The 26701-nt window shown below is 38.7% G+C and overlaps 1 protein-coding gene across 1 annotated transcript; it reads left to right on the plus strand.

The window, feature by feature from the left end:
* The first annotated feature begins 2230 nt into the window (after positions 1–2230).
* Positions 2231–26613, plus strand: LOC148832899 (EMILIN-2-like). Its single transcript, XM_088919521.1, has 9 exons — positions 2231–2504; positions 3000–3125; positions 10228–10403; positions 11457–13370; positions 21716–22033; positions 22851–22898; positions 23003–23053; positions 23681–23812; positions 25490–26613. Exons 1-9 carry the CDS (start codon positions 2350–2352, stop codon positions 25822–25824), a joined length of 3255 nt encoding a protein of 1084 aa, XP_088775647.1. The 5' UTR covers positions 2231–2349; the 3' UTR covers positions 25825–26613.
* The last annotated feature ends 88 nt before the right edge of the window (positions 26614–26701 follow it).

Consider the following 26701-nt stretch of genomic DNA (forward strand, 5'->3'; position numbering starts at 1 on the left):
AGAAAAATGTAACAGTCATGATGGTGTATGTATTCAAACTCTTTGCTATGGCACACCGCATGTCAGGTAGTGAATTTCAAGTAAAGACTCAATCGTGATCATCACAGGAGTTTCAAAACAATTCAAGGAATAAAGTTGTAGAAATGCATATTGTGTAGAGCAGGAGAAGGGTATAATTTATTACAAAGATCCTTTATACAGTATGTCTTTGAACATGGTAATGTTAATCATTAAGAAGAGGAAACCACCCAGACACTGCCTAGATTAGGCTATCCATCCTGAGTAGCCAAGCAAGGAGCAAAGTGTTGATGGATGCCGCTGTGCGGCCAATGGCACCTTTGCAAGAGTTACAGAGTTCAGATTTGAGAAAATGTCACTCCCCAAAGTGGGTTTGCATGTAACTAATAAAATCTCAAATCCTGCATAAATCTTTTTTATGTAATGCAAAGCATTATTTCTGATACAAATCCAACACATGGTAGTGCATTATTCAGGCATGGCCACTACTATCCCACTACTAACCCACTACTATCAAACATAGTAGTGGGTTGCATTATGATATAGTTTTGGTTCTTATCAGCAGGGACTAGGATATGTGATGGAGCAAAGTACTAGCAAATCCTACAGTCAAATCTGCTAACCTAAGAATGTGTCAGAAATGATCTTTTAGCTATACAATGATCCTAAGTGCTAGGGCTGGAGTTGCTTAAAATAAGAAAATGAATGTCTTTGAGCGGCCCTATGAAAATACTGTCTGAATCCTATTGAGAATCTTTGGAAAGATATGAAAACTGCTGTCTGTAAGGAATTCACAAGCATCTTGAGAAATCTTTCTGGACGATTGGGCAAAAACTGTACCAAGCTGGTGTGTAAAGTTGATAGCATATCACTCTAAAAGACTAATAGCTGTAAAATATGCTTCCAACAAATGCCAAGTTCATTGGTCTGAATTTTATGTAATCAGCATATTTCAGATTGTTCTCTCTGATTTTTACTGATATAACTGTTACTTATTGTACCCTTAGCTGTCTTCAGTTTGAGTTAAGCATTCAAGTTGTGACTAAAATATAATAATAGACACATCATTTTATAATTTCACAAAGGGACCACCATAGGAGGGGCCTGAATACTTTTTCAAGACACTGTAGGTTCTGGACATCATAGTGCTGTTGTAGGTAATGAGGTGGTCAAGTATTTCTTACTGAGCTCTTTATTCATTTAAAGAGTTTGGAATTTCACCCTGGAAGTCATGTCCCACATTTCCATCTCTTTGGTCCCTATAGCCCTATACCTTCTGAACCCCTTCTCACATTTTCTCTCTCCTCAGCCTCCGTAGTTCCTCAGCCAAAACATTTCTTCCTTCCTCCTACATTTTACCATGGGTTTAACCTCTTCTTATTCTGATGGGGGTAATGTCTTGTATCTACTGTACCATTCTCCTATAGTTTTCATGTTCGAAACAATATTGTAAAGTATGTAGCGGGCCTGGTCACAAAATTTAGTTTAGCAACTGTAGCAAACATATGATTTTTTTGGTGTCCCTTTTTATTAGACACACTTAAAAAAACAATTGCTGTATATACCGTACCACAATTTTATTTTTTCATATTGCCTGTAATGCGTTAAACAATGAACGAGACCCGTTTTAATTCGAAATATGGCAGTGAGCATTTTAAACAGGGTTATGATTTGAAATTATAGTTTGCTCATTCAGTCATTTAGGTTAGACTGAACCGTGGGAGGGAAAATTTCTGCATCTTTCCCAAGTTAGTCATGTCAGACTCAGTTTAATACTTCCTTTTGTGTTTTTATACCCACAATATATAGGCTGTTTCACTGTGGGAAATTTAACTTTTTGATACACACAACCACAGTTGCTTTTGTCAGTAAAAATGCATTTACTGTAAAATGAGTAAATAACGTTAAAGAAGAAATTGTGAAAATCTCTGTCAGAGTGCTCATTGGTATCTGAGCCTAAAATCATTTTCTTTTTTGTATACCAAACTTAAATTAAATTTTCAACCAAAACTTCAGTTCTATTTTATTCTGACCAGCAACCATTGCTAGAGGGAAATAGTAGTATCGATGTGCCAGTCTTAAATACTTTGCACATAAAAAACAGATGCCAAACAGACAATAGCCGGTGAATGATGCGGGAGGGGGAGGGAGAGGGAGAGCAAATCCTGTGGACTTGAGTCGCTACATCCGAACAGAGATTGAGAAACTCGACGAAACGCTTAGCCTTTAGTCAGTTTGGCCACACTGTGAGAAACAAGCTCTCCCGTTGAACATTGGAGGATCTAGAGCTGGAAAACCTTTTATTCAATACATGCACTATAAAATTATAAAATGAAACGTTTACAGGCTGGCTCCGGAAGGCAACTTGCAAGTTTTATTTTCTTTCTTACTTGTTCATTACTTTCTGCAACTCCATTTTCTTCAAAATATAACCTGTTCTCACAGGGTGCTCCTTACTCCGGTTCTGTACACAGGCACAGAAATAAGTAAGTAACGTTTTTTTTTCTTTCTTTGGTTTAGCAGTATTTAAACCAAAAACGTTAACAGAAGCGTGTAGTGTGGTGCAGTAAAACGTATTTTCACGATTTTCAATTAAATCCATGCATTTACAAAGTGTACATTATTGTTCATCACCACAAAAGTTTTTAGTCTCATTTTTTTTACATTGTCTTTGACTTCATTTTCTCCCAATTGCTTCATTTATTAGACTGAAAATGTTTATTAAAATCAATAGTTATCTGTATAGTTAAAAAAACTCGCAACTGAGTCTCAATTTATACATTTGGTGGCATCTCGTTTAAGAAATGTAATAATAATAATATTAATATTAATAATTATTATTATTATGGGTTTATCTACAGGAAGGGGAATGCTATCAGGATTTTAGTATTAGGTGTTCGAATATCATGTTTTATTTTCTTGATTTTGTGTGGAAAGGGTGTGGTCGGCGTGTTTTAACTTCTTTAATGATCTCACTGTAGGAATTGGTGTGCATATGTTGTGCAGAAGAACGTGACTTGCGCTGTACTGGATGGAACTGAAAGTTACGTCCAGTCCGAGCTTGCACCCTGCCCGGGGAATGCGATGAACTGCGAGCCTCAAGTGATGTAAGTGTCCCGGGAGAGTGGTCAGGGCGGAGTGAGGGAATGTAAGTTTATTGGTCAGAACACTACAGCAGCTGCTTTGTCACATCCGAGGGCTTTCTGAAAATATTAAGAGTGATTTCTAGGAATTTTTAACTGATAAAGTGAAAAAAAAGCTAATTTTTGGGACTTTCTGTATAGTATTAAATTTATTAAAGAATCCTTATAGATTATTCATTTATTATTGCTCTTTTCTTTCAATGCATTTTATTAATACAAGCTTTGTTTTGAATCACTTTTTAGACTGTAAAAATGCAAACTCATACAGTACACTGTCATTCCCATAAGGGGAATTAAAGCCAAATCCCTTTTCCAGTTGTCATACATTTTACAGCCTACATATAATCGACAAGACATGATGGCCTTTTCATCACAGTTGAATAAATGTGTTGAATTTTATTGCAGCTGTCCTAAGTGTGTTTTAGGAGAAAAAATCTTACAGTAGTTTAAGTAGGTAATGCACCAAAGCATAATATTTTAGAGGACATACTGTACATTATGGAAAGTAGGAAAGAGCTGCAATGAAAATAATAATTAGGCACTTGAAATGGAAAATCATCTGGAGTTTGTTTAAGTAAATAAAATTTAATAGCTGGGATCCAGTGCTCTATGTATCATCCCCTAAGGAGTGTGGCACTGTAAGCTGAGCTGTGGAGCAGTATACAGATGCAGCCATTCAAAGTGCGCGTCACAGACACGTACCGCAGGTGACGTCGCTCAGTATGACGCAAGATGACGCGTGGCACCGCAGTACGTGATTGGTTGACCGACAGGGGCACTCGTGGTCCGTTGGTCTGTCGTAGAAAGACTTACAGTAAAAACGTCTTTGCTGTGCCCGTTGTAGATATTGAATTTTACCACTGAAGGGAAATCTTAGTAGCTGAGCATAAAAAGAATAGGAGCATACTGTAACGCGTGTGAAGGCCATAAACGATATTAATTTTGGAACATAAACATACAGTATATACTGTAGCTGGTCTTGGTACTTTAAAGAAAAAAATACACACCAGTATTCCATTTCTCCCTAAACATTTTAAGCTTTGAAGTCTTTAACTAACATGATACCGGAGTCAACAAGCATACTTTTAGAATTTGATTAAAAGGGAATATAATATGGAATCGCGTATCTAAAGAATTTAATAACGGTATTCGTGTGCTGCGACAGGGCTGTGTAGGGCTTTTTCGCCTGCCTGTTCATGTGAGCTGTCTTCTAGCCGACTGGTCTAGGTGCGTGACTAGCAACTGGGAGGTTGTGTGATCGAATCCAGCTGGTGCCGGACTTTTCTTTTAACAAACATTTCTTCGAAAAAATAGAATAGCGATATTATGGACAATAAATTGACTTTTATATTTCAAAATATCGCAACATGAACGATATTTGCGATATTTTGAACATATCTTCCCTTCTGACAGCGGTTCCTCCTTCTATTGTGTGTGTGTGTGCAACAGAGTAAATTTTTATAGAGAAATGGAGGCTGGACAGTATGCGTTACAATATAAACATTTATATTGATTTAAATCGTGTTCTGATTTAAATCGCAAACGCGTGTTTAATTATGTGTTTTTTAATCATAATCAGGCTAATGCATTTCTACATTTTCTGTATGAACCAGCTTAGAGGTTCATACAGAAAGACAGCTTGTGTTTAAATTGAGTGTAAGGTAATTTATGCTTCTAAAGTCATGGTCAGCATTTATTATTGTACTGTGCTGTAAACTTTTTCTGTGCCTAGTCACATTATTTTATAGCGTTTTTATTGCGTTATTAAATCCGGTGGCGCTGTGTGTTACAGTAGTTTCCTGACTCCCATGTCACATGGTCTGTGATTGAATCCCATAGAACTATGACTTTATTTTTTAACAAACATTTCTTTGAAAAAATGAAACGTTTCCCTTGGTCAGAGATTAAATAAAACCTCACTCGCACCAAACAAATTTATATTTCTAAATATCACAAAATACGTTCATTGTCTTCCAATCGAGTCGAGTTGACATTGGAAGCCTGCCACACCCGGACTGTTAAACCAACGCATTAGCACGTCAAAGCCCATCGAGGGTATTGAGCCAGTATTGGCTTTAGTATTCCCCCCTCTCCCCTCAATTCAATTCAATTCAAGGTGTTTTATTTGCATGACAGATGGGTACAAGCAGTGTTGGGTATGTATATTGTAACGCTTACGGCAGACAGGCACTGTGTAAGAGCCGGCGCACCAGAGCAGCGCACCGAGGGAGCGTCTGCATTTCTAACTTAGTTTTTAAAATTAGTCAAGCAATATGAAGCATCTCCTTTTACTTAGTGCCTGAGCATAAAAAGAATAGGAGCATACTGCAACGCGTGTGAAGTCCATAAACGATATTAATTTTGGAACTTAAACATACAGTATATGGCTGGTCTCGGTACTTTAAAGAAAACATACACACCAGTATTCCATTTCTCCTAAACATTTTAAGCATCGAAGTCTTTAACTAACGCGATACCGGAGTCAACAAGCATACTTTTAGAATTTGATTAAAAGGGAATATAATATGGAATCGCGTATCTCAAGAAATTAATAACGATATAATTATATTCATGTTGCAAAAGAACTGCAACGGACATAAAAACTCCCTTGCTTTTAACAGAGCGTTCCATAATTTCTAACTACGAAAATGCCAGGTGAAAGGATTTGTAAACATATTTTGTTAAAGCAAGTCAGAACCCATTCAGAGCCTACATTACATTTTAGCGTTTCATTCTGAGCAGAAGACCCTCACACCTGAAGAAGGGGGAGGTGTTTTTCGCTGGAAATCTCGCCTGCTTCTACTTTACAACCGGAGTGCTGGCTGTGACGAATTAAACCGGTATTACAGGTTACAATCACAGACCATGTGACATGGGAGTCAGGAAACTAACACAGCGCCACCAGATTTGATAACGCTATGAAAACGCTATAAAATAATGTGACTAGGCACAGAACAAGTTTACAGCACAGTACAAAAATGCTGACCATGACTTTAGAAGCATAAATTGCCTTACACTCAATTTAAACACAAGCTGTCTTTAGCCCTCTAAGGTGGTTCATACAGAAATGTAGAGATCCAGGCTCAGAACACACAGCTTCATTAGCGAATACATATGCAGGACAACTAGAGAAGACGTTTTACAGAGGATGGATTTTTAGAAACATCCCATCAGTGACATCACTGAAGTCAACTCCTAGGTACTGTAACTGTCGTGTGGATAGTTTCACAAGAATCAGACAAAGGTTTAAGCATCGCTTGTTCTAGATAAAACTGCAAAAAAAAACAACAACCCATAATGTACTTCTTTGCGGTTCTGTTTGCCCAAATCATATATTCACAACGTGAAATCTAGAAAATAATATTACGTAACCAAAATCCGCAATATGGAAACAGAACCTGTGTAATTGTTGATAGATGATGTACTCGTAACATTTTTTCAAGACGAACTACAACATTTAAAAAATGACTTGTATGTACTTGATATCTCTAATCAATCCACGGGTCCCAGCACGAAACGAAAGTAAAACGCATACCGTTTCGCGCTTCTTATTAGTTGCTCAAAAGTAATTTGACCGTATGAAATGCATAATATAAACCTAGAAACATATACGTGAGTAGTACTTAAGCACTGTAGTATCGGTGTTAAGACATACCTCTCAAATACTGTAAATCAAGTTAAAAATATCTCAAGATTCTGGTCATAATGAAACCATGTTTCGTGTATGTTTTCTTTAAAGTACCGAGACCAGCCATATACTGTATGTTTATGTTCCAAAATTAATATCGTTTATGGCCTTCACACGCGTTGCAGTATGCTCCTATTGTTTTTATGCTCAGCTACTAAGATTTCCCTTCAGTGGTAAAATTAGATATGAATATTCAATACTTAAACGGGCACAGTTAAGACATTAAATATACATATACATACTGTATACAGTACAGTTTGCATACGGTAATATGTTTATGTCCCTAAATCAATCTCTTATGAGCATGTGAAAGGCATGGTGAATCACTGTACTTTGCATGATTGGAAAAAAATGCGTGATTGCGAAATGCTGTGGCGTTACTTTTACAAAGACGGTCAATGAAAAAAAGAATGTGGACCAGGGCAATACTTTGAGTTTACAGCTTGTCCAAGGTCATTTATTATTAATACTATTATTAATATCTTCGTTAAAGACTTTGATGGCTACAGCTCAAACATGAGAGGTTGAGCTTTATTAGCTCCACCTTGCGGAAATTCCGGATACTATTATTTTGCTAGCGGTATTTACCGGTAACTCGCGGTATTTACCGGTAGCTTGCGGTAGACTGCGTACAGCGTACCGGAAAATAATGCGGTATCGCCCGCGCATTTTGAATGGCTGCATCTGTATACAGTATGGGTGTTCAGATAAGTTAAATTTCCCTTAGAAGAAACAAATGTAATTGATTGTTGTCATTATCTTTTTAAGCTTTGACCATTTGTTTCTTCTATGTCTCCAATACATCATTGTACACTAGCTATGTATACCAATTCAGGTTGAAGTCATATTTGTCCATTGTGCTTTTTTCTTCTTATTTGAGGATATTTTGTTTTCTGTTTCACTATTTAATAGTATTAAATGAAACTAAAGAACATACTGAATGGGCTAATAATAATATGCAGGTAGATCACACTGTTTTCCTGCCAGGAGCTTTAACAGTAGTGAATAACAGTAAGGGGTATCCCATATCGCAATACTGTATTTAATGGGTCTTCAAAGGCAGCTACATAATCGGATGTTTGTAAGAACTGGTCCTCCTCTAGTAAATTGAGACTGTGGGGATGTGAAGGAAATGCAAGACTGAAGTATGAATATTCCTAGACTAGTTAAATAATCTTCTTAAGAAACTTGGCATTATCTGTTCCCAAGTTATAGTAAGTAAGAGTAAGTTTTGGGAATGGGGGAGGACTAGCTGGATAAAAGCAGGGCCTGAAGGCGCCCTGATTGAATCTAGACCTTACCACTCCCTGACAACTATTCATTAGACAAGGACTTTCTGGAGTGAGAAAAAAAGGCTAATTACTTGACAACAAAGAGTTTACAAGATGATACCTGAAGGTCTTCAAGTTGGCATTTCTGTTTCAGAGTATAATTTTAAATTAGGTAGATTGTTTGATGAAGATTCGAGGAGACATAGTCCTTTGGAATGTGCTTAGGTGTACAAACTGACTTGGAGCACAAGTATCATAATCAATTGAATAAATAAGTGTGGAATGGATCGTGTATTGCTGCCTTATAGTGCTGGGATCCTGGGTTCGATTCTAGGTTGAGGTGCCTTGGTGTGTGTATTCACATGGGATCTCATTGGGTACACTGGTTTCTTGCTGTCTTCCAGAGGCACGTTGGTACAGTAGGTCGGTTGATTATGTTTTAAGTAGTTCAAGTAGGGAGCTGCGTCAGCATGCGTCGGCTGCAAAGGAACAGGTAAAGATTTATTCCACGCCAAAAAGAGAAGAAAAGAAAAACAACGTTTTGGCTGTGAAGCCTTCTTCGGGTGTGTGTCTTTAAATAGCCTGTTTCATTAGGGTCAGGAACAGGTCCCCTTTCTCATCGATATGCCATTGAATTAATCAGTCATTGTGCTTTTATTCTTCGCAGATTCCCCAGCTGTTTAGTATTTTAACAGGTTCAATCATTCTGTGTTTTGTATTCAGTTTTCTATGTTTCATGATTTCCATCAAGTAGAATTTTGGAATTTCTCCACTGGCACTAAATAATTAACTAAGGTAAGTACAATAAATAAATAAAATAAATAAAAAATACTTGACTTCAGCGTTTAGATTATCAATGGGTTCTTATGCTAATTTAACAATCGAAAACAACAACAAAAAAAACGTATCCGTAGCCAAGTGGATGTCTGTGCATTGCCTAGCACTGCCATCTTCTGTTAATATTATGTATTGTATTCAAGAATAGTGATTTTACTTTGCATTTAAACATTTTTATTCTTATTTTCCTGCACCTTGCTTGCATTATGCTCCAAAAGTACTTTATTTCAAACACAGGGATGGACAGTAATATACACAGGGAATAGAATAAGCACATTTTCCTTAAACAATGTAAGCATTAAACTATAATATACAGTGCCATGCAAATTCTGTGGTTTCCCAATTTGTTAAAATTACAAAATGATGCAAATGTGACATTAAAAACATGATTTCAAGAACAGTACATTTTCTTAAGCTTAATGTTTTATTAAAAACTTGGATGCTCAAACCAAATACTTCTGAGGGTAAGATAAGTTACAGTTAACATCACCAAAAACTAAAGAGAAAAACTGAAATATGTTGATTGCATTCAGACCTTTGAACTCACAATTTGATGGAAGCACCTTTGTTAGTGATTACTGCTGCAGATCTCTTATGGGTAAAGCTCTACTAACTTTTCACAATGGTTTGTTACAATGTTTGCACATTCTTCTTTGCAGAGTTGCCCTTATTTGCTTGGGCATAGCTAGGCAGATTCTCAGTAGGATTCACATCAACTTTGACTGGGCCACTCAAGGATATCTATTCATTTGCTAATGGCTTTATGTAATACAGAGTCATGGGGGAGCCGGAGCCTATCCTGGCAAGCAACAGGCACAAGGCAGGATACACCCTGGATGGGACATCTGTCCATTGTGCGGAACACTCACACCAGGGCAAATTTACCCCCGAGACAGTTGTCCTAGTAGTCTGTCTTTGGCCCATCAGAGGAAACGCAGAGAAAACAAACCAACTCCATGCAGATAGCACCCCAGAAACTGAAGCCAGAGCAGCAAGGCACCATGCCACCCCCACTCAAGGACATTCACTTTGCTATTCTTAAGCCACTCCAGTGTAGCTTTAGCTACACTTAATACACTTTTGCTACACTTGTTTTGCTTTGTGGAAAGTTGAATTTTGTCTCCATTTTTAGTCTGAAGTAGGTTTTCCTCTAAGATTTGCTAGTCCTTTATCCATATTACCATCTTTCTTGACAAACCTGCAAATGAGAAGCAGAACTAGTAAAGGTGGTGCTGCTCATGTTAATCCAAGTGCTCTCACTATTTTGTAGGTATCGGACACGCTTTCGCCCTACATACAAGATTGCCTACAAGACCATTACTGAGCTGGAGTGGAGGTGTTGTCCTGGTTTCCAGGGCTCAGACTGCAAGGAACTGAAGGATACACCATCAAGACAAATGTCACTGGGTCCCAATCGAACCCCAATACCTGCACAAAATGCACCAAGTAAGGCGCTAATAATGTAATATTATGATACGTTGATTTTCCTTTAATGAAGGAGTCTACGTTCTTGTTAGTAACACCTCTGATAAATGCATTGATAAATGCATATAGCCACATACTGTACTGTCCCTGGTGGAAATTCTTTCCCCCCATAAAAAACATATACCTCTACTTAAATACCCATTGAAGACCTATTTATAACAAATTTAATGAATCTTTTCCAATCTCATTATGTCCACTTTGAACTTCGACAGCTAAAACATGAGCTTAATTTGGAGAATATTGTTTGTTTAATTGAATCCGACAGTGTAAAGCCAACATTTCAGTTATTCAGACAGTACTACATGAATGCATATCATGCTACAGTACATCTTGTACCTTCCTGTAATCTTTTGCAAGTTAAGGTAGGGACTACACTTTATTTAGATACAGTTCACCCCTTTATTATGAAGATATCAAGGACAACGTTTATTGCCATTATAAGTGAAACTAGATTTGACCGAATGTAGTAAAAAGTCTTGTTTTCTTTCTTTGAAGCCCTACTTTGTGTTCTACGGAGTCTACAAGTCATCCATCACTTTTAACTCTATAATCTACACCTTTTCTTAGTATTTTTTTTCTTTTGGAGGTCATTAGTGTAACCCTGCTAATATAATGATGAACTTATAAACGTTAATCTTGGGGTACATTATCTTGGGATCTGGTATATACACAACTGCAGTATAATGTGGGACGTTTTATCAAGCTTGCAGTGCATAAATCATAACACCTTCATAACATGCCAGGCAGATCTCAGTCTTTACAACTAAGAAGGATTTAGTGGATTCTGAACTTAAATTAACTATCAATGAGCAAGCAATTAAAGCTTTTATCAAATTTATGACATTTCAATTAATCTATTCCTGTTTTACACACCTCTGTGTTAATAGTTAACTGTTCTAGGATTTTGAGTTGCACATTACTGATAATTATCATCTTGTTATATTGGCACTCAAGACAAAATTGCACTTTGTGTGACTTGCAGTTTGAGTGATGAAGATGCTGGTTGTCTTGCAGAACCAGGGCTGAAAGAGATAGGAGTGCCGGAGAACCAGGAGGGGAAGATACAAGTGCTGGAGGATGAGGTCCAGCGGCTCTCTCAGACCGTTCTGGACCTGCAGGCTGCCTTGACTGGGATGACCGAGAACCTCAGAGTGAACATCCAGGAGGACACAAGCACGATGCTGCTTACCCTGCTGAACAACCTGAAGCTGCCTGACAGTGCAGTGGGCGGGGAGACAGAGAGCATTCATGTGAATGGCTTTGAACACAGCAAAGAGCAGGACGGGATGGGGGATGTGATGGCCAGGTTCAACAATGTAATGGACACCTTGAAAACCAAAACTGAGATGTTGGACGACCTGCACAGCAAAGTGAACGGGCATGATGGGCAGCTGAAGGTGCTCATGGAAGCTGCCCAAGGTGCCCATGCTACAGCGCCCCCTTTCGATATTTACCAGGCCTATGTTGACAGCAAATTTGAGGAGCTAAGAGTGGAGATACTGGAAGGCATGGAGATCAAGTTGGCTGATCTGAAAAACTCCTGTGATTACAATATATTGTCTGTCCAGCAGCAGTGTAAAGAAAATGAAGCCAACTACCTCAGCCTGACAGAGCTCTATGAGACCAAGGAGGCAGGCCTCAGGAAAGAGATTAAAGATCTCATGGTAAAGGTGGAAGGGTCACATGGGGCCAGGAAGGACAATAGCTGCTGTGAGTCAGGTTCCCCTGTTAAAGCCGAGCCAGATGACCTTGAAAAGAAGGTTGATCGTATTGCAGAAGCCCACAGGATCCTCAATGCAAGGCTTGATAATGAGCTGGAACGCTTCGCTACTCTTCAAATTGAAGATGATTCCAGGGAGCGCCTTGATGAGCTTGAGTCCCGAATCAATGTCACAGAGAGCAATGCTGAAGTGCACTGCTTTTACATAGAAGCGAAACTGAGCCAGCAGATTACAGATGAAGTTGATAGATTGAAAGATCTGTTTGATAACAGACTGAACTCTTTGGAGGACCAATTATCCATCCCGTCTTTAGAAACGAGAAACAGCGCTTCCACTCAAATATATGTTGATTTAATAGATAATCTACAGAATGAGTTGATTTCCCATAAGCATCTTGTCCAAAATGAAATGAAACGTCTAGAAGAAAGATTAAAGGCAATGAATAATTCATGTTCTGCTGATTGCAGTTCAAAAGACATCCAAACTTCTCTCCGGGATCTTCAGAACTACAAAAATAACTTAAGGTATATGCATTCAAATATGAATACCAACACTGCAATGCTCACAGCACTTCAGAGTGCTGTTGACAAACATCTGCTGGCTATCCAGTCTAACAGCCAGAGCATAGCAGGCATGGAGGGTGAAATTGTCTCTCTTAAAGATAACGTCAGTGGTTTAAGGGGTGCCGTTAAAGGTTTAGGGGATTCTCTGAGTAAATACACACAAGATCTCCTCCACATTAATTCTACTTGTTGTAGAAGGGACAATGCCTTCAGTGCTGATGCTGATGAAATCCAGGAGATGCTGGATAATCACATGTCCCAGATGAATGGAAACAGTAGTCAATTGGATGAGTTGAAAGACAGGCTGGATCAACTTACTAAACAAATCACCACAGAGGTCAGTCAGTGTAAGGAGAGCACCCAAGACATCAAGAAGGAGGTCTCGAATGTGGACGGCCGGGTGTCCAATGTGGAGAGTGTGTGCGGCAAGCTGGATTCCATTTCTGGCAGCCTGCAGAGGATCAAGGAGGGCCTCAACAAGCATGTGACCAACCTGTGGACCTGTGTCCATCAGCTCAATGGGACAATGGAGACCCAGTCCCGGGACATCCATGGACTGAAGGACTCCTTCCAGAATTGCCAGAATGAAATCTCTGAAATTGCCAAGAACCTTCAAGATCTATCCAAAGCTCCAATCCCACCAGGTAAGTTCTGTAATAAACATTGTAAGCTTTACTTAGACGTGGGTGTTATCTTTCCAGTGAGACAAAGGGGAACATGAAGCAATTTATTGGCCACAAATTGCTTTTTTCCTTTATTTCTTGAAATTACAGTGCCATTATTAAGAGCTCCTCAGTAACAGGCTGGAAAACTTTACAAATATTGATTTACATTACAGATCTCTGAGAAGCATTATGATGGTTAAACCAATCATTTTTAGAAACTAATACAGCATTATGACCTTTACCCCGATGAAGATTTATTTTTAAAAATGTAGACATGAGAAAAGTAAGGTTGAGAGATGTAATAGAAAGCTTTCCACGTCTGAATTCAGGTTTCAAATAAAATGGTTCTGTTGCAAATTCAATATTTCGAAAAATGAATTTATTTCTGTGCAAATTGAACATTCAAGGTTAGAACAAATGAATAGTGAAATTAATAGTGTTGGTTTTCTTCAGTGACATCTTTGACAAATTGACTGCTATTCTTGCAAATTACGTAATGAAATAAATTCATTGTTCCATATACAAAGACAGTAAAGAAAATACTTGTAAATGGTAACAAAAGTTACATTACACAAACTGAGTTAGGACAAACGTTTGGCCTGCCTTTCCAGGAATGCCCTGAGATCATTTTGTCTCAGTGCAGAATGACCTTTTGTTTTGAAATGTTCTGCAATTATCTGGGAGTTGTCTGACAGCAGCCATACTTATCTCTAGGGCTCTTGAGCATGTACTTAAACCTGCCACAGAGAAGTAATGTTACATGTGTGAGTAACAGGAACACAAGAGTACTGTACGTGATTTAAACAAGCAGGTCCATTTTATTTTAGAAAACAAAAGGGCAATCAAACAAATACAGCTTGACAAGACAACACAACAAATGTTTTGTTCACTAAGCAACAATGACCAGGACCAGGATGAGTGGTTGAGCACCACCAAGGGCAGGGTGGCAGTCAGCCAGGGCGCTGTGGACTCTCAGCAACACAGTGCCCCCTGTGGTTTTCCAGGGACTTGCAGGTTCATGTTGCTGAAGTTGAAAGACACGACTCTACCACAGTGGGTGCTGAACCTCTGAAATGGGACTGGGGGAGGAGTGCTATCCGTTGTTACTGATACCTGGATATTTACATGAGGATAAAAAGTGAGGTGATTGACCATTTCATCTGTTTAAAAGGACACTCCGGCGTCAACATAAACTAACAAGCAAACAAATACAGCACCACTGTTTAAATGTATTATTGGTGCCGCAGACTCCTTATAAACACACTTGTCGATTGTCTATCTCCCATTCCTCCTAAACAGTGGAATTCTACATAGAATCTATTTGAAGTCTTATATATAACAGTGAGGCACTGTGCTTGTATGTGGTCAGAAACAAACCTTTATGAGTGTGACCTCCTGTTGAGGGTCAGCTTTTATATGACTCACAGGGTAACAGTATATTTAGGAATTTTGTAGCTGTTAAATCAGGAGGCTGGCTCAGGGAAAATTCTAGATAAGGGTCACTGTTTTTCACATGCTTGTTGTGTTATGCAATGGATATTGTACTGTTACATATGATGTTCAATGCCGCCTTAAAACTAGTACTGGAGAATTTATGTATTAAATTAATTGTTTGTTTATAGCTAACAATTGTTGCAGTTCACTCAAGAGAATAAAAAGACAGGTTTTAAATCCCACTCTGCTTATACTGGCATTTTACATATGTGTTCCATAATACTGAAGGCATCATAGCTGATTAGTATGTCTTTCCAGTCCCTGCTGCAGACACTGTAATGTAAAATAAGGGTTAATGAATCCTGATTTGTAGTGTACAAGCATTCAGACTTCTAGAGGCTTAGTAATGAGAGGGTGGACATGGTTGGATAAAAGATTTCTAAACTTATAGATGACACACTCTTAACAGTTTCCCTAAGCAATACAAGGAATAAAAAGCAAAATTCTGGTTTCATTTTTGGTTGAGAACTGAAGTAGCTTATATTTGTCAAAAACTGCATTAGTAGTGAATAAATTATTGCTTATTTTCATTTAACTCAGTCTCATTATGTTGTGTGAATTATTTTCTGCAATTACAGAAGAGTTTTCTCATGTTGTGGCCTATGTACTGTACATGTGTCAGTATATACTTGGTCTCTCAGTCAAGTGGATGTGACTTTTTATAGACCCTCTCAGCCACTTAACTACCAAACAATCACTGGTTACCTTGTTATTTTGTCTGTAACCTTACTTATGCTAAGTTATGTTAAGTTGTTTCTGAAATGTCATGGCAGTGAAGCATATACAGTAAGTATTTGCTTAGTCATAAACAATTACCCCTTGACAGATCAGTTATAATCCTATCATTACAACAGACTGTGTAGGTTTTAATGTCGAGACATTTAGAGACAAGCTCATCTATTCCTCCACAAGTCCTGTTTCAAGGCCATACAGTATATCGTAAAACTTATCTGAGAACATTTATTTCAAACAATCACCCTTTTGTAACATAAAGATCAGCTCTGGGTTGATTTGTTGATCTGGTTTTTATTACACTTGCTGAAGTCATTCCAGGACCCTCCCTGTGCCTCACTTGTTGGGTTTTGACAGCAGAGAGCAGTCCCCCTCAACAGATGTGGGGCTGTATACACATTATGTCATGCCTAATCATTTCCCTAGAGACCCTTCCTTTGGCATACAGTATGCACTTCAGCGGAGATAGCATGGGAAACTGAAACAACACCGATGTGTTGATAGCATGGGATGGGCTGTCATTTCCTCGGGAAAATCTGTTTCCAGGCTCTTCCCCTGAAGATTCATTTTTTAAAGAAAACTGGCAGTGAAGCAGTTTTCGAATTTCCCTTTCTGGTATCGCAAAATGCTTAGGCAGTAATCTTGTCCTTAGCAGATTTAATAGTGCTGCATATCATATTATGGTAAGTTGTATTCTGCATCACTGTAAGCATTTGAAATCAACTTTAGCCAATTTATAAAGCAAATTGGTGTCCACAAACATTTCCATGCTTTGTTCTTTCTAGCAGTTTGACCTTGTCAATGAACGCTACTATTTTTCAGAACGTAGGAAAGATTACCGTAGAAATAAATTAAGGCATTTATGAAACCATGGATACCTGGAATATGATCTGTACCTGAAATAAAAATGCAGTTCAACAGCATGTACAGTAGGCAGACATGGGAACCTGTGGTACTCTATAGACAACTGCTTGCTGAACACAGAGAGAAGAGTGCAGGGCCTGTATCAGTGGGAACAGTGAACTGGAGACCCACAGTAGAAGCTGGCTACTACTGTTAATGATACACAACATGCAGATTGGTTTTTCCTTATCTGTAGAAGATAGTATTTTCTCAGCCAAACATCTGATCACTCATCCCAATAAAAGATGTACAAATGCTGGAAAGAACCTTGTTTTATTACTGTACTCTCTGAGTAACCCTTGTCCTTTTGCTATCTGCAGTTTTCAAAGAAAGGTCCATATAGAAAATAGGAAAGATATGTGACCTTTTTCTGTCTCATAATATTTGATTGTAGACATAACATTTAATGGAAATACAGAAATTAAATAGATTTAACAGAAAAATGAATGCAAAATAATGGCAAAATACAATATACAGTTTTATGTTTTGAGAAGGAAGAAAGTGGTGTTTTGCTAAGAACATGTATGAACAATTGTTCATGAACATATATAAATTTACCGATTTAACTATTTTTATATGGTTCCCAAAATATAATTGTAACAATTGTCATTTTTATGTGCACATGTTTGTTTCATATTGTTTAATAGATCATTCACATTCTTTTAAATATGTGTCTTTGTTTTGCCACCAGGATGACTGGGATAGTCATTTTCTCAACTGCCATAGTCAGGAAATTTGTGCAGCTTATTTACTGTAGTTTATTTATGCAGGTAACATTAAGAATCCTGGCTTCTCTAAGAATGTCTTGTAACAATCCCTGTTTATTCTGAAACATATCCCACACAGCTCAGTCTGACTTAAATGTGGAGAATGTGTGCTTTTTCATGAGGTTTTTTGTTGGTGACTATGAGTAACCAAAGTCTGCCAGTAATCTCCACATCCTAAACTACTAAATCAGGCCCATGTAGAGGTTGTATTTTCTTCCACCCCTGTGGGATTTACCTGTCTTGTTGTAATAGGTTCAGCCTGTTACTCAAAATTGTAAAATACAAAGTTACAGTTTGGGCCTACCAACCAAGGATTAAGCTCAGCCACATGTAGAAACTCTTGCAGCAGCTTGAATTTTGTACTTTCGTGGTAAATTAACATGAAAACAGTTAAGTACACTCTGGGTTTCTGCTCTCCTGGCTAAAAGAAAGATAATTTCCTATCACAAACGCCACAGGAATGCTTTCCTCCAGCACATGGTTTCTGCTTAGCTGCAGGGGACATTGGTTGTGTGCTAATTTGAAAGCCTGTCTGTTTCTCTTTCAGTTCCCTTTAATCATAACTGGGGGAGCTTGTCAGAGGCTAGCATTGCTTGTTAATTGGGCTAGTCTTGAGGGCAGAAGGCTGATATTTATAGTCATGCTTCACAGTGCCTTTCCTGGCTGTGTTTATGGCCAGCAGGCAACTCTACAACATGTGTGACCCTCCTCTTTGTGCTCTGCAGAACATGACATCCTGGATTTTTGTTTCAAGATCAGCCAGAACTCGTGTGCCTTTCATTTCTTTCTCTCTTCCTGTAGAAAGGTTTACCTCAGACTTACTGTGGTGGGTCCTGGTAAAAGTCAAGTGCAGTCAAGCATAGGGAAGTCATGATGAAAAAAGATGTACGGTATAGTAAGACATCATAAACCATGATACAGAAAAGCTAATTCATAAATATGTAAAACATACTAAACTGAACACTTTATGATGATGACATGTTGTAAAACGTTATTGGGGTTTCAAACCCTTCTAAATCAATTTTTTGTTTATAAAATGCTTTTTCTATTTTAACATTGTTGTAAGTAGATACATTTTACGTAGATTAATGTAAATATTTATTTTCATTATTTTTTAAAACCGATGTTTTAATGGCATCTCTCATAATCTGAGATGCAACGATTCCTAGGCTTTAGGATTCCAGTTACAGGGTTCCAGATAAAGACAGAGCAATGTCCATATCACAGAACCTGACAAAAATGGAAACTGATTTAAAGTGGTTTCATCCAGCTAAAAGGACATTCTCTCTTCAAAGAAAACAGTCCTTAGTACTAGATATTTAACTATAAACAGTGAACACTAAGGATCATTAGAATTTGTTTGCTTTATTTCATTTATCTCTAACCTGTGGATAAATATTTACTTGTTAACCTGAGCTTCTGGTTTGAGGATTCTGTGACCTTCTCTTGCCTGATAAATCCCCAGGTCTCCATCCTCACTAGAACTGATAGAACTGCTATCATGGTTGAATAAAGGGATGTAGTTGAAACTATTTCAGAGCCTTGTGGAATATACAGTGTGTTATTTCCTGTTCAAGTTGTCCAGGCTGCTCAACACTGAACACATTATTATGTGAGGTACTGTAGCGTGGTGGCAAAGTGCTACTGTCTGAAGTTATACTGGTAGGTTAATTGGCTTTGAGGAAAACTGGCCCTGGTGTGAGCATGGACTGGTGTCCCAAGCAGGCTGTATCCTGCCTTGTGCCCATTGCTTGCTGAGATATAGGCTGCTCTACGACCCTGAATTGAATGAAGCTTTTAGAAAATGGTTGGATGGATGGCTCTTACTATTTTGTACTGTGAGTGTAATTTATCTGCAGTTTATTTAATTTCCTGTACTTTATTGCAAAACGTGGACACATGCCTTTGCCATGTGCTCAACAAGTGAATATTTTGCAATACTGCTGGTTTTACAGCCAGCGCCTCTTAAGAAATAATGGAACAAACTGTCAGATCTGACATGGTTTTAAAAAGCTGAAAATTGAACCTGAAAACAATTACAAAGCAGGTTTTCCAAGAGACGCTGAACATGAAAACAAGCAATATTTTAATTTCAAGCAAAGACAAATCAACACCCCATGCTTTGTTGAACTGGTTTGTACAGTATATGCTTCAGTGCTATTTAGACTATAGTTAAAGTAAACGTTGCCATTTACTTTTACCATAAAGTAGTTCACTTGGACTGCTGAGGACAATCTTTGGAACAGCTACAAAAAATTACAGATTTGGTAGCAGACAATGTTTATTTCCAAAAATAAATCACAATGAGGATAGACTGGGAATGGAGAATTGTTAACAGAAGACTTCATTGATCACAATATTGAAAACTGATAATGAGAACGTTCAGCATAAACTTGATAACTGTGTATAAATGACTCCAAAATCGATTTCCTTTTGTTTGAGGGCTTGTGTATTTTAATGTATTAATTTAATTCTGCACCATTGTGCAAAAAATTGTTTTTATTAATATAGTTTAGTGAGCACCTCTGATTATTTTGTGAATATAGTGTGTATGGGATATTTAGTGCTTATTGGTCAGTTATTGTTATACAAAATTAGTCTTGTTTTCACCCACCATATTGGAAATGTGACAGTTTCTCCTGGGCTTGGATAAGAGAAACACCCATTTCCTGGAACTTAGAAGTGACTTGCTTCACTTGAGAAATAGGGGGTTGTCGAGAGATCAGCTGTGTATTTGACATTAAAAAATTTTGAAACTTTATTGGTTGTAATTCATTTCATGTTGTTATAAATTTATAAAGTAATAAAGAATGCTCAAAGCTGTTGTATGTAGCTTTGGTAGACTGGGTATTGTGAAATGTCACACCCTCCACATCTAGAGGGCGCTCCTGCTCTGTCCTGTTCCTAGTTTCCCTGTGCTTTACTTGTTCTTCCGGTGTGTCTTGTTGTCTGGGGCTATATATTTCCAGGTCTCTCCTTCCTCCTCGCACGGCATTGGGATCGGTTGTCGAGAGGCTCGCCTCACCAGGTCGCCCAACGTCTGCTACCTAAGGGCTTGTGTCTCGCTCCGACTCCGCCCGATACCTTGAGCCCGGAGCGAACCTCCATGTTTGCTCCGTTCCTGCCGCTACGCATAGGGTCCTTCCGTCTCACTGGTCTCTCTCCACGGCTAGCCCTCGGCTTCCGTGCCAGAAATATATTGTGACACAATTGTAAATAAAACATTTCAGGGAAAACTGAAGGTCAAGATGCATCACATCTTGACAGAAACATAGTCAAGCTGTTGAGCAGGTTGAAGAGCTCTTGTGTTGTGGATGGTCTCTAACAGGGTCCCCCTTTCCTGGTTTTGAAGGGCTGGTATGTTTTGCAGGTTTTCCATGTCTCTTTAACGCACCAGCACCTGAAGAGCTGGGAGAAAATATTAAATTGGTCAAATTAAACCAATAACAAGCTGAATCAGATCTCCCAGCTGGACTGAACACTGGTAGACACACCCACCATCTGGGACCAGGATAGGGGGACCCCTGGCCTATGATTTTACCTTTGCCTATAGGTAAATTGAATTCCGGAATTAATTCTACCAGGAAAATAGATCAAGGTTAAAATTTGCTTAGATGAGTTTAGCTGGTACTCACCATATTTTATTAAAAAGGAAGCAAGACCTGCCTGTTTAAAGCAGTTTGACAATGTAAGAACATGGCAGACATTCCTTAATAGAAGTTTGAAGTAAGACAACTATTACACTTATGTAGTACATTTATGCTGTCTTACTAATTATTAAAGGTAATTTGAATTTCATACTTCAGTTTTCTTTTTTGGAGCAGCTTAATCATGAATAAAAACATTTAGAATGAGCTCACGGGTAGATAAGGCAATAAAAGCGTTGTTTGAAGTGAAGGTTGGGTCCTGTTGTTGGGATATTGTAGGTTTTGGGCTTGATCAGTGTTGTTAGACATCTGTGACTGGGTTTCCCTAAGCGCTGGTACTTGTCCGACCACTGCCAGATGGGCCAGCTTCGGCCTGGGATTCCTAAGCTTTCTATGTAAGAGTAACCCCTGGCACCTGCCAGGCACCTGCAGGCTTGCAGTGATGTCAGTGAGAGGTCAGTGTTCTCTCAATAGTCAGGCAGTGTGAGCTTGAAGCTTGTCAGATAACAACCAGCTGACCAATGGGTATGTCAAAAGAGCTTATGCAAAGTCAGTTCTTATCTGACTACAATTCATTTACAGTATTGGTAAGCCTTGCTGATTAATAATTGACAACGTCTAACTGTATGGGTAAAAAACCAGAAAATTTAAATATAATATAACAGTACAATTTAAAGTACAGTACTTGTATGGGTGCAGTTGCAGGGGAGATGTAAACTAGGCTTGCCTTCTGATGCTTCTGTGGGAAAACTTAATTCTTTATCTGTTTTCTTATCTCCAGAAATAAAGGTAAAACCCAGTGTCAGTACGGTCACCAAGAAACCAGCTCAGCCGGAAATCCAGAGGAAACATGAGCCAGTTGTTCCAAAGATCCAGCTACCACTAATTCCCAGGAAACAGGTGCCCGTCACCACTCGGCCTCGCCTCAGGCCCACACTCAGGCAGCCCCTGACTAGGCAGCCCGTGGCCAGGCCACCCAAGGTGGTGATGGAGACAGGGGAGGCAGGCCCACCGGGAACAGTGCAGAAGACCTCTGCTGGTCTGCCTCAGGACACCAACGGCTTTATGACCGACTTCAAAGGAGTTGCCGGTGCGCCAGGTTAGTGCATGAGCACGGATGTGTGATAGGGGAAGCAATGGAGTACTTTCTATTGAAATACTAAGGGGGGGGGGGGAGAATAGCCTTTTGTCCTCAAATAGATTCTTTCTTCAGCAGGTGTTTCTAACTTTGGTCATCCAGGTTCGCAGTCCAGCAGACTGTTCATGTAGACTATTAAGAGATTCAAAATGCCCTCCTTGAGGATAAGGTTTGGGACCCGATGTCCTATAGCCCCCCATATGCCTTTTCAGAGCTGACCCTATTAGCATCCTCATCTCAAGAGCTGCAGTTACACAGCTAAAATGTTCCATATCATTGAAGAAGCAGATCCAGCTTTACTGCTGCCACAAGGAATTCTTTCGTACGAGACAAGAAATGGAGTTTATTTAACTAACGTTTGGGAGGGATGACAACAACCACACTCAATCATTCCCAGCCGTCAGTGATTAGCAATCACTCCCTTCGTCCTTCCTCCACCAAACACTATAAATACCAAATGCGATATCTCTCTCTCTCGCGTGCGACTTTTGCATCCCACCTCCACCCCAACTCCACCTCTGCAGCTACCCTGCGTGGGGGTCCTGGCCTCCTCGTCCTACGGCTGGGAGGTTGGCCCTTATCCAAGCGGGTTAAGCCAAATATTCACTCCCAATAGTTCGTTACGCTTCGATTCTGGGGCGTTGTCATTCCTCGTGAATAAAACTTCAAGCAGTAGCAAAACTAAGAATATTATTATTAATAATAGTAGTGACATTGATAGAGAAGAATTATCGACTCTGTTTTAAATGGTTATGTAGCTTTTTTTATTCCTTTCTAGGCTATCCTCCTATTACTACAGTATCATTTGAGCCCAGGGTTATTTCAGGTAATATTTTTTTTTCTTTTTGCATGTTTTTGTTTTAATGGGGTTACTGAAAAAGAGGGCTTTAAATTAAAAACTTTTCTTCCTCTGTTTTTTCTGTTATATAGTTGGCCATTTTCCACAGAAGCCTTTGCCTCATAAGCCTATATTGATCCCAGGTACAGTTTTACACTATATTCTGGCACTAAGGACATCCTGCTCACTCAGAAAACACTTAAGTCCAGTAGCAAATATACATGAAATGTCCTTCGTGTATGATGGGGTGTTCAAACTTTTTGATTTTTTAAAACATAAGGGAGTTTCATAGTGTGAGTTTGTGGCTTCCGTACACAATTTTTTTGTTCACACACGTTGGTTTTATAATGGTTTAGGGAATTTTTATTTTTTTGTGTTAGCTGTACTTACCCTAACAGCTGTCTTATCCCACCCTTAACTGTAATTCCTCTGTAAACACAATTGACCACACCCCTTAGCTGATGCATTGCGCCCTTTTTTTTCCTTTCACAGTTGACAGAAAAAAGAATAAAACAACTCCCATTTCATTAATAATAACTTTATTATAGTTCTTTTCATCCCAAGGAATTCCAAATTGAGAAACGATGAGCCCTTTACTGTACATGAGATATAGTACCAGTGTCTACTATACCTATCGCTCAGTTTGATAGAGATTCACATTTCTGTAATCAATAGAAATCGGAATTTTACCAAAGAAATGGCATATATGCAGGACTATATGGAATCTCTAATTATATGATCCTTACCTCAAGTCTTCTGTGTGATTGCAGGAATCAGCACTGAGACAGAACCGTTCTCCTTCTCTGCTGGTCTGACCCAGAGATCCTTCCCTGGTGACTTGGGAGTGATTCGCTTCAACAAAGTGCTGGTCAATGATGGAGGCCACTATAACCCTCACACAGGTGCTGACGCTTCAGAAGAGGCAAAAGTGTCTCTCTATTTGCTGTTGCTGCTTTTTTATCTTATTCCTCTCCTCCATCTCTCTCTCTCTCCCCTCTTTTCCTCCTTCACCATCTCCTTCTCTCTCTCTCCTACCCCATCTACTATTTCCTCAGCTTCTCTGCATCACCCATTGCTAAATCAAAGAATAGTAATAGTTTCAGAAATAAATTCAGGTGGGGAGCTGCATCAGCATGTGTAGGCTGTAAAGGAACAAGTAAAGGTTTATTCCATGCTGAAAAGAAAAAGAGACACAATGTTTCGGCTGTGGAGCCTTCTTCAGGTGTTCAAATGTTGTGTCTCTTTTCGTTTCAGCATAGAATAAACCTTTACTTGTTCCCTCAGAAATAATATTTTGTCAAATACAGCCATCACTTGAAACCGAATGGCTTCAGTGGTCTGTAGTCCTGCCAGGCACCCAGGCAACATCCCCTTGCAGCCTGAGACTAGACCTAACAGCATAAAGCACCAGCATCACATACCTTAAACTCATATTCAAAGCAGTTTCACATAGTCAGTGCGTTAAACTCAAAACCAAGCATTTACCACAAACACTGTTTCAATGAACTGTTTCAGCTGGTGTTGAGCTGACCAATCTGGCTAAGGGGCAGCCAGAAGGTGTTTCCTTTCACTGTGGTTCAAGTACATGTTGGGTCCAACTCGGGCAATACAGTACTGTATTTAATTTCCAAGTGGAGCTGAGTGGAAATAAAGTACAGTATGGGAGCTTTTTAAATTCTGATTTCCAGATTTTAATTTTAATAATTTCATCACAAACATTTGCAATGTTCAAAGTGTTTGATGTTTGATATTTCATTCTAGTTGTCTTTTTGACACTTTTTCTTACTCTTATGGTAATAGAAAGCGAAACTTTTAAGGAGGTTATTTACAAATATACTGTATAAACAAACCGAATAAAAATAGCTACATCATTTTATTCCATATTTGCTCATTTGTATTTGGTTTTGTTCTTCTTTACTAATGTGACTAATAGCTGAAACCTCCTACATTAGCATTACCTAACAATTAGAACTTGAACTGCAGGTTGGCATATTTAACTATAGCTCAGCCAGAGAGGTCAGCTCAGCTCGTCAGTGGAAAAGAGGGAAAAGTGTCCATATGAAACATGTAGAGGGATAACCTGTCGTACAGTAGCTTGAGTTATGGTCTTAAACATTATATCACGCTGATAATGCCGTTTTTATTTAACCTTCAATTACTTTTATTTTGAAATCAAAATTCAGAATTCGTCACTGTTTCGTAAAGATGTTTGGATGTGTACGCATGTCTTTCTCAGTGCATGCTGATGAATGTTGTTGAAGGCTACCTACAGGTGCTCTCACTTGTACTTTTCTAGAGGGCGTCAGAAAGATCAAGTCTTTGTGGATCAGAAGTCGTGTTTATTCAACATTCCTTGTATTTGAGCCCCTGACAGAACTGTAGTTCTCAAGAAGAGTTGTGTGAATATGGAACAAGCTACCCAGCCATGCTGTTGAAGCCAATAGCTTTTTCTTTCAGTTTCTTTCAAGAAATGGCTAGTTGAAATCCTTGGATCAATTATCTGCTAAGTACCCGACAAGTGGGATGATCTGAATGACCTGGTCTGTCCTGTACCTTTTCTTATGTTCTTGTGTTTGCAGGTATCTTCACTGCTCCAGTTGAGGGCCGGTACATGATCACTGCTGTCTTGATCGCCGAGCGGGAGGAGAGGGTGGAAGCTGTGCTGTCAGTATCCAATGAGAGCATCCTGAGGCTCGACACTGCAGGCTACAAGAGAGAGCAGCTGGAATACAGGCCCAGGGGTGGTAGGCCTACCTGTGGAGGCACTGGCACATTTAACATCATCCTCAGCCTGAAACCGGGAGACACAGTCAGTCTTGTTATGACAGCAGGCAGACTGGCCTACTCACAGTCCAATGAAATTTTCTCCACCTTTAGCGGGATATTTCTGTATTCCCCGATTTCCCACAGATAGCCTGCTAAAGAATTGCAAGAGATGGCCAAACATTTTTTTTTAAAGCTAAAGAATTCTGTCAGTATGGGAGCTTTAATATATTTGTTTATAATCTATATTTGAAAGTCTCCTTTTGTTACCAATTTAAAAATTATTTTTTATGAAATAATAGTTATTTTTTATGCAATTAAAAGACATGGATTGTAAGCAACCTCAGTGTCTAAAGAATCTACTGTATGAAAAATGCATTACATTTTCCTCTAGAGTAAGGTACATTTAAGGTGTATATATAAAGCCAGTACTGAAATAATACTTCTGAAATTCAAGGGCAACTTTCTTTTCAAGTTTCACAGTGGAAAAAAGAATCAGTCATTTGAATTCACGGAGATGTGGTCTTAACATCTCTTGTACAACATTTAAAGGATATACAGTAAATCATTGTGTTCTGTTGACTTGTACTGTAAATTTTAAAGAGTAAAAAAATTCATGAGACCAAAATTTTTAATAATTTATAGTAACTTATAAATCAGTAACAAAATTGGTATTTTCAAATGCATATGGTTCCCCAGTGAATTATGTTGCTGTTCACCTTAATTAACAAGATGATGAACCAATCAGGAGTAGACAATATTGGCTCTTCACCTCCATGACACTGTAGCTTTACTTTTTTAAAGCTGTCAGTAGTACGGTCAGAGCCAATGAAACTGTTATGTAAATAGAATAAAATGGAAATGCCATGTTGGCTACTGTAACATCACTGTTGTCTGAAATATATGTATACAATAAAAATAAACTTTTTTTCACATTTTATACCAAACGTGTCTGTAGTTTATTCTTTATGGTCAAACAGCCATGATCCCAAACCTTTATATATGATTCTATGAGGACACATAACTCC

This window comes from Atractosteus spatula, chromosome 6, assembly GCF_055471065.1.
Source record: "Atractosteus spatula isolate fAtrSpa1 chromosome 6, fAtrSpa1.hap1, whole genome shotgun sequence".
Lineage (NCBI taxonomy): Eukaryota > Metazoa > Chordata > Actinopteri > Semionotiformes > Lepisosteidae > Atractosteus > Atractosteus spatula.

Coding starts and splice junctions, on each gene's coding strand:
- LOC148832899 (XM_088919521.1), top strand. CDS start 2,350: ATGAAACGTTTACAGGCTGGCTCCGGAAGGCAACTTGCAAGTTTTATT. Junction 2,505..2,999: donor GTACACAGGCACAGAAATAA/GTAAGTAACGTT, acceptor ATCTCACTGTAG/GAATTGGTGTGCATATGTTG. Junction 13,371..21,715: donor CAAAGCTCCAATCCCACCAG/GTAAGTTCTGTA, acceptor TCTTATCTCCAG/AAATAAAGGTAAAACCCAGT.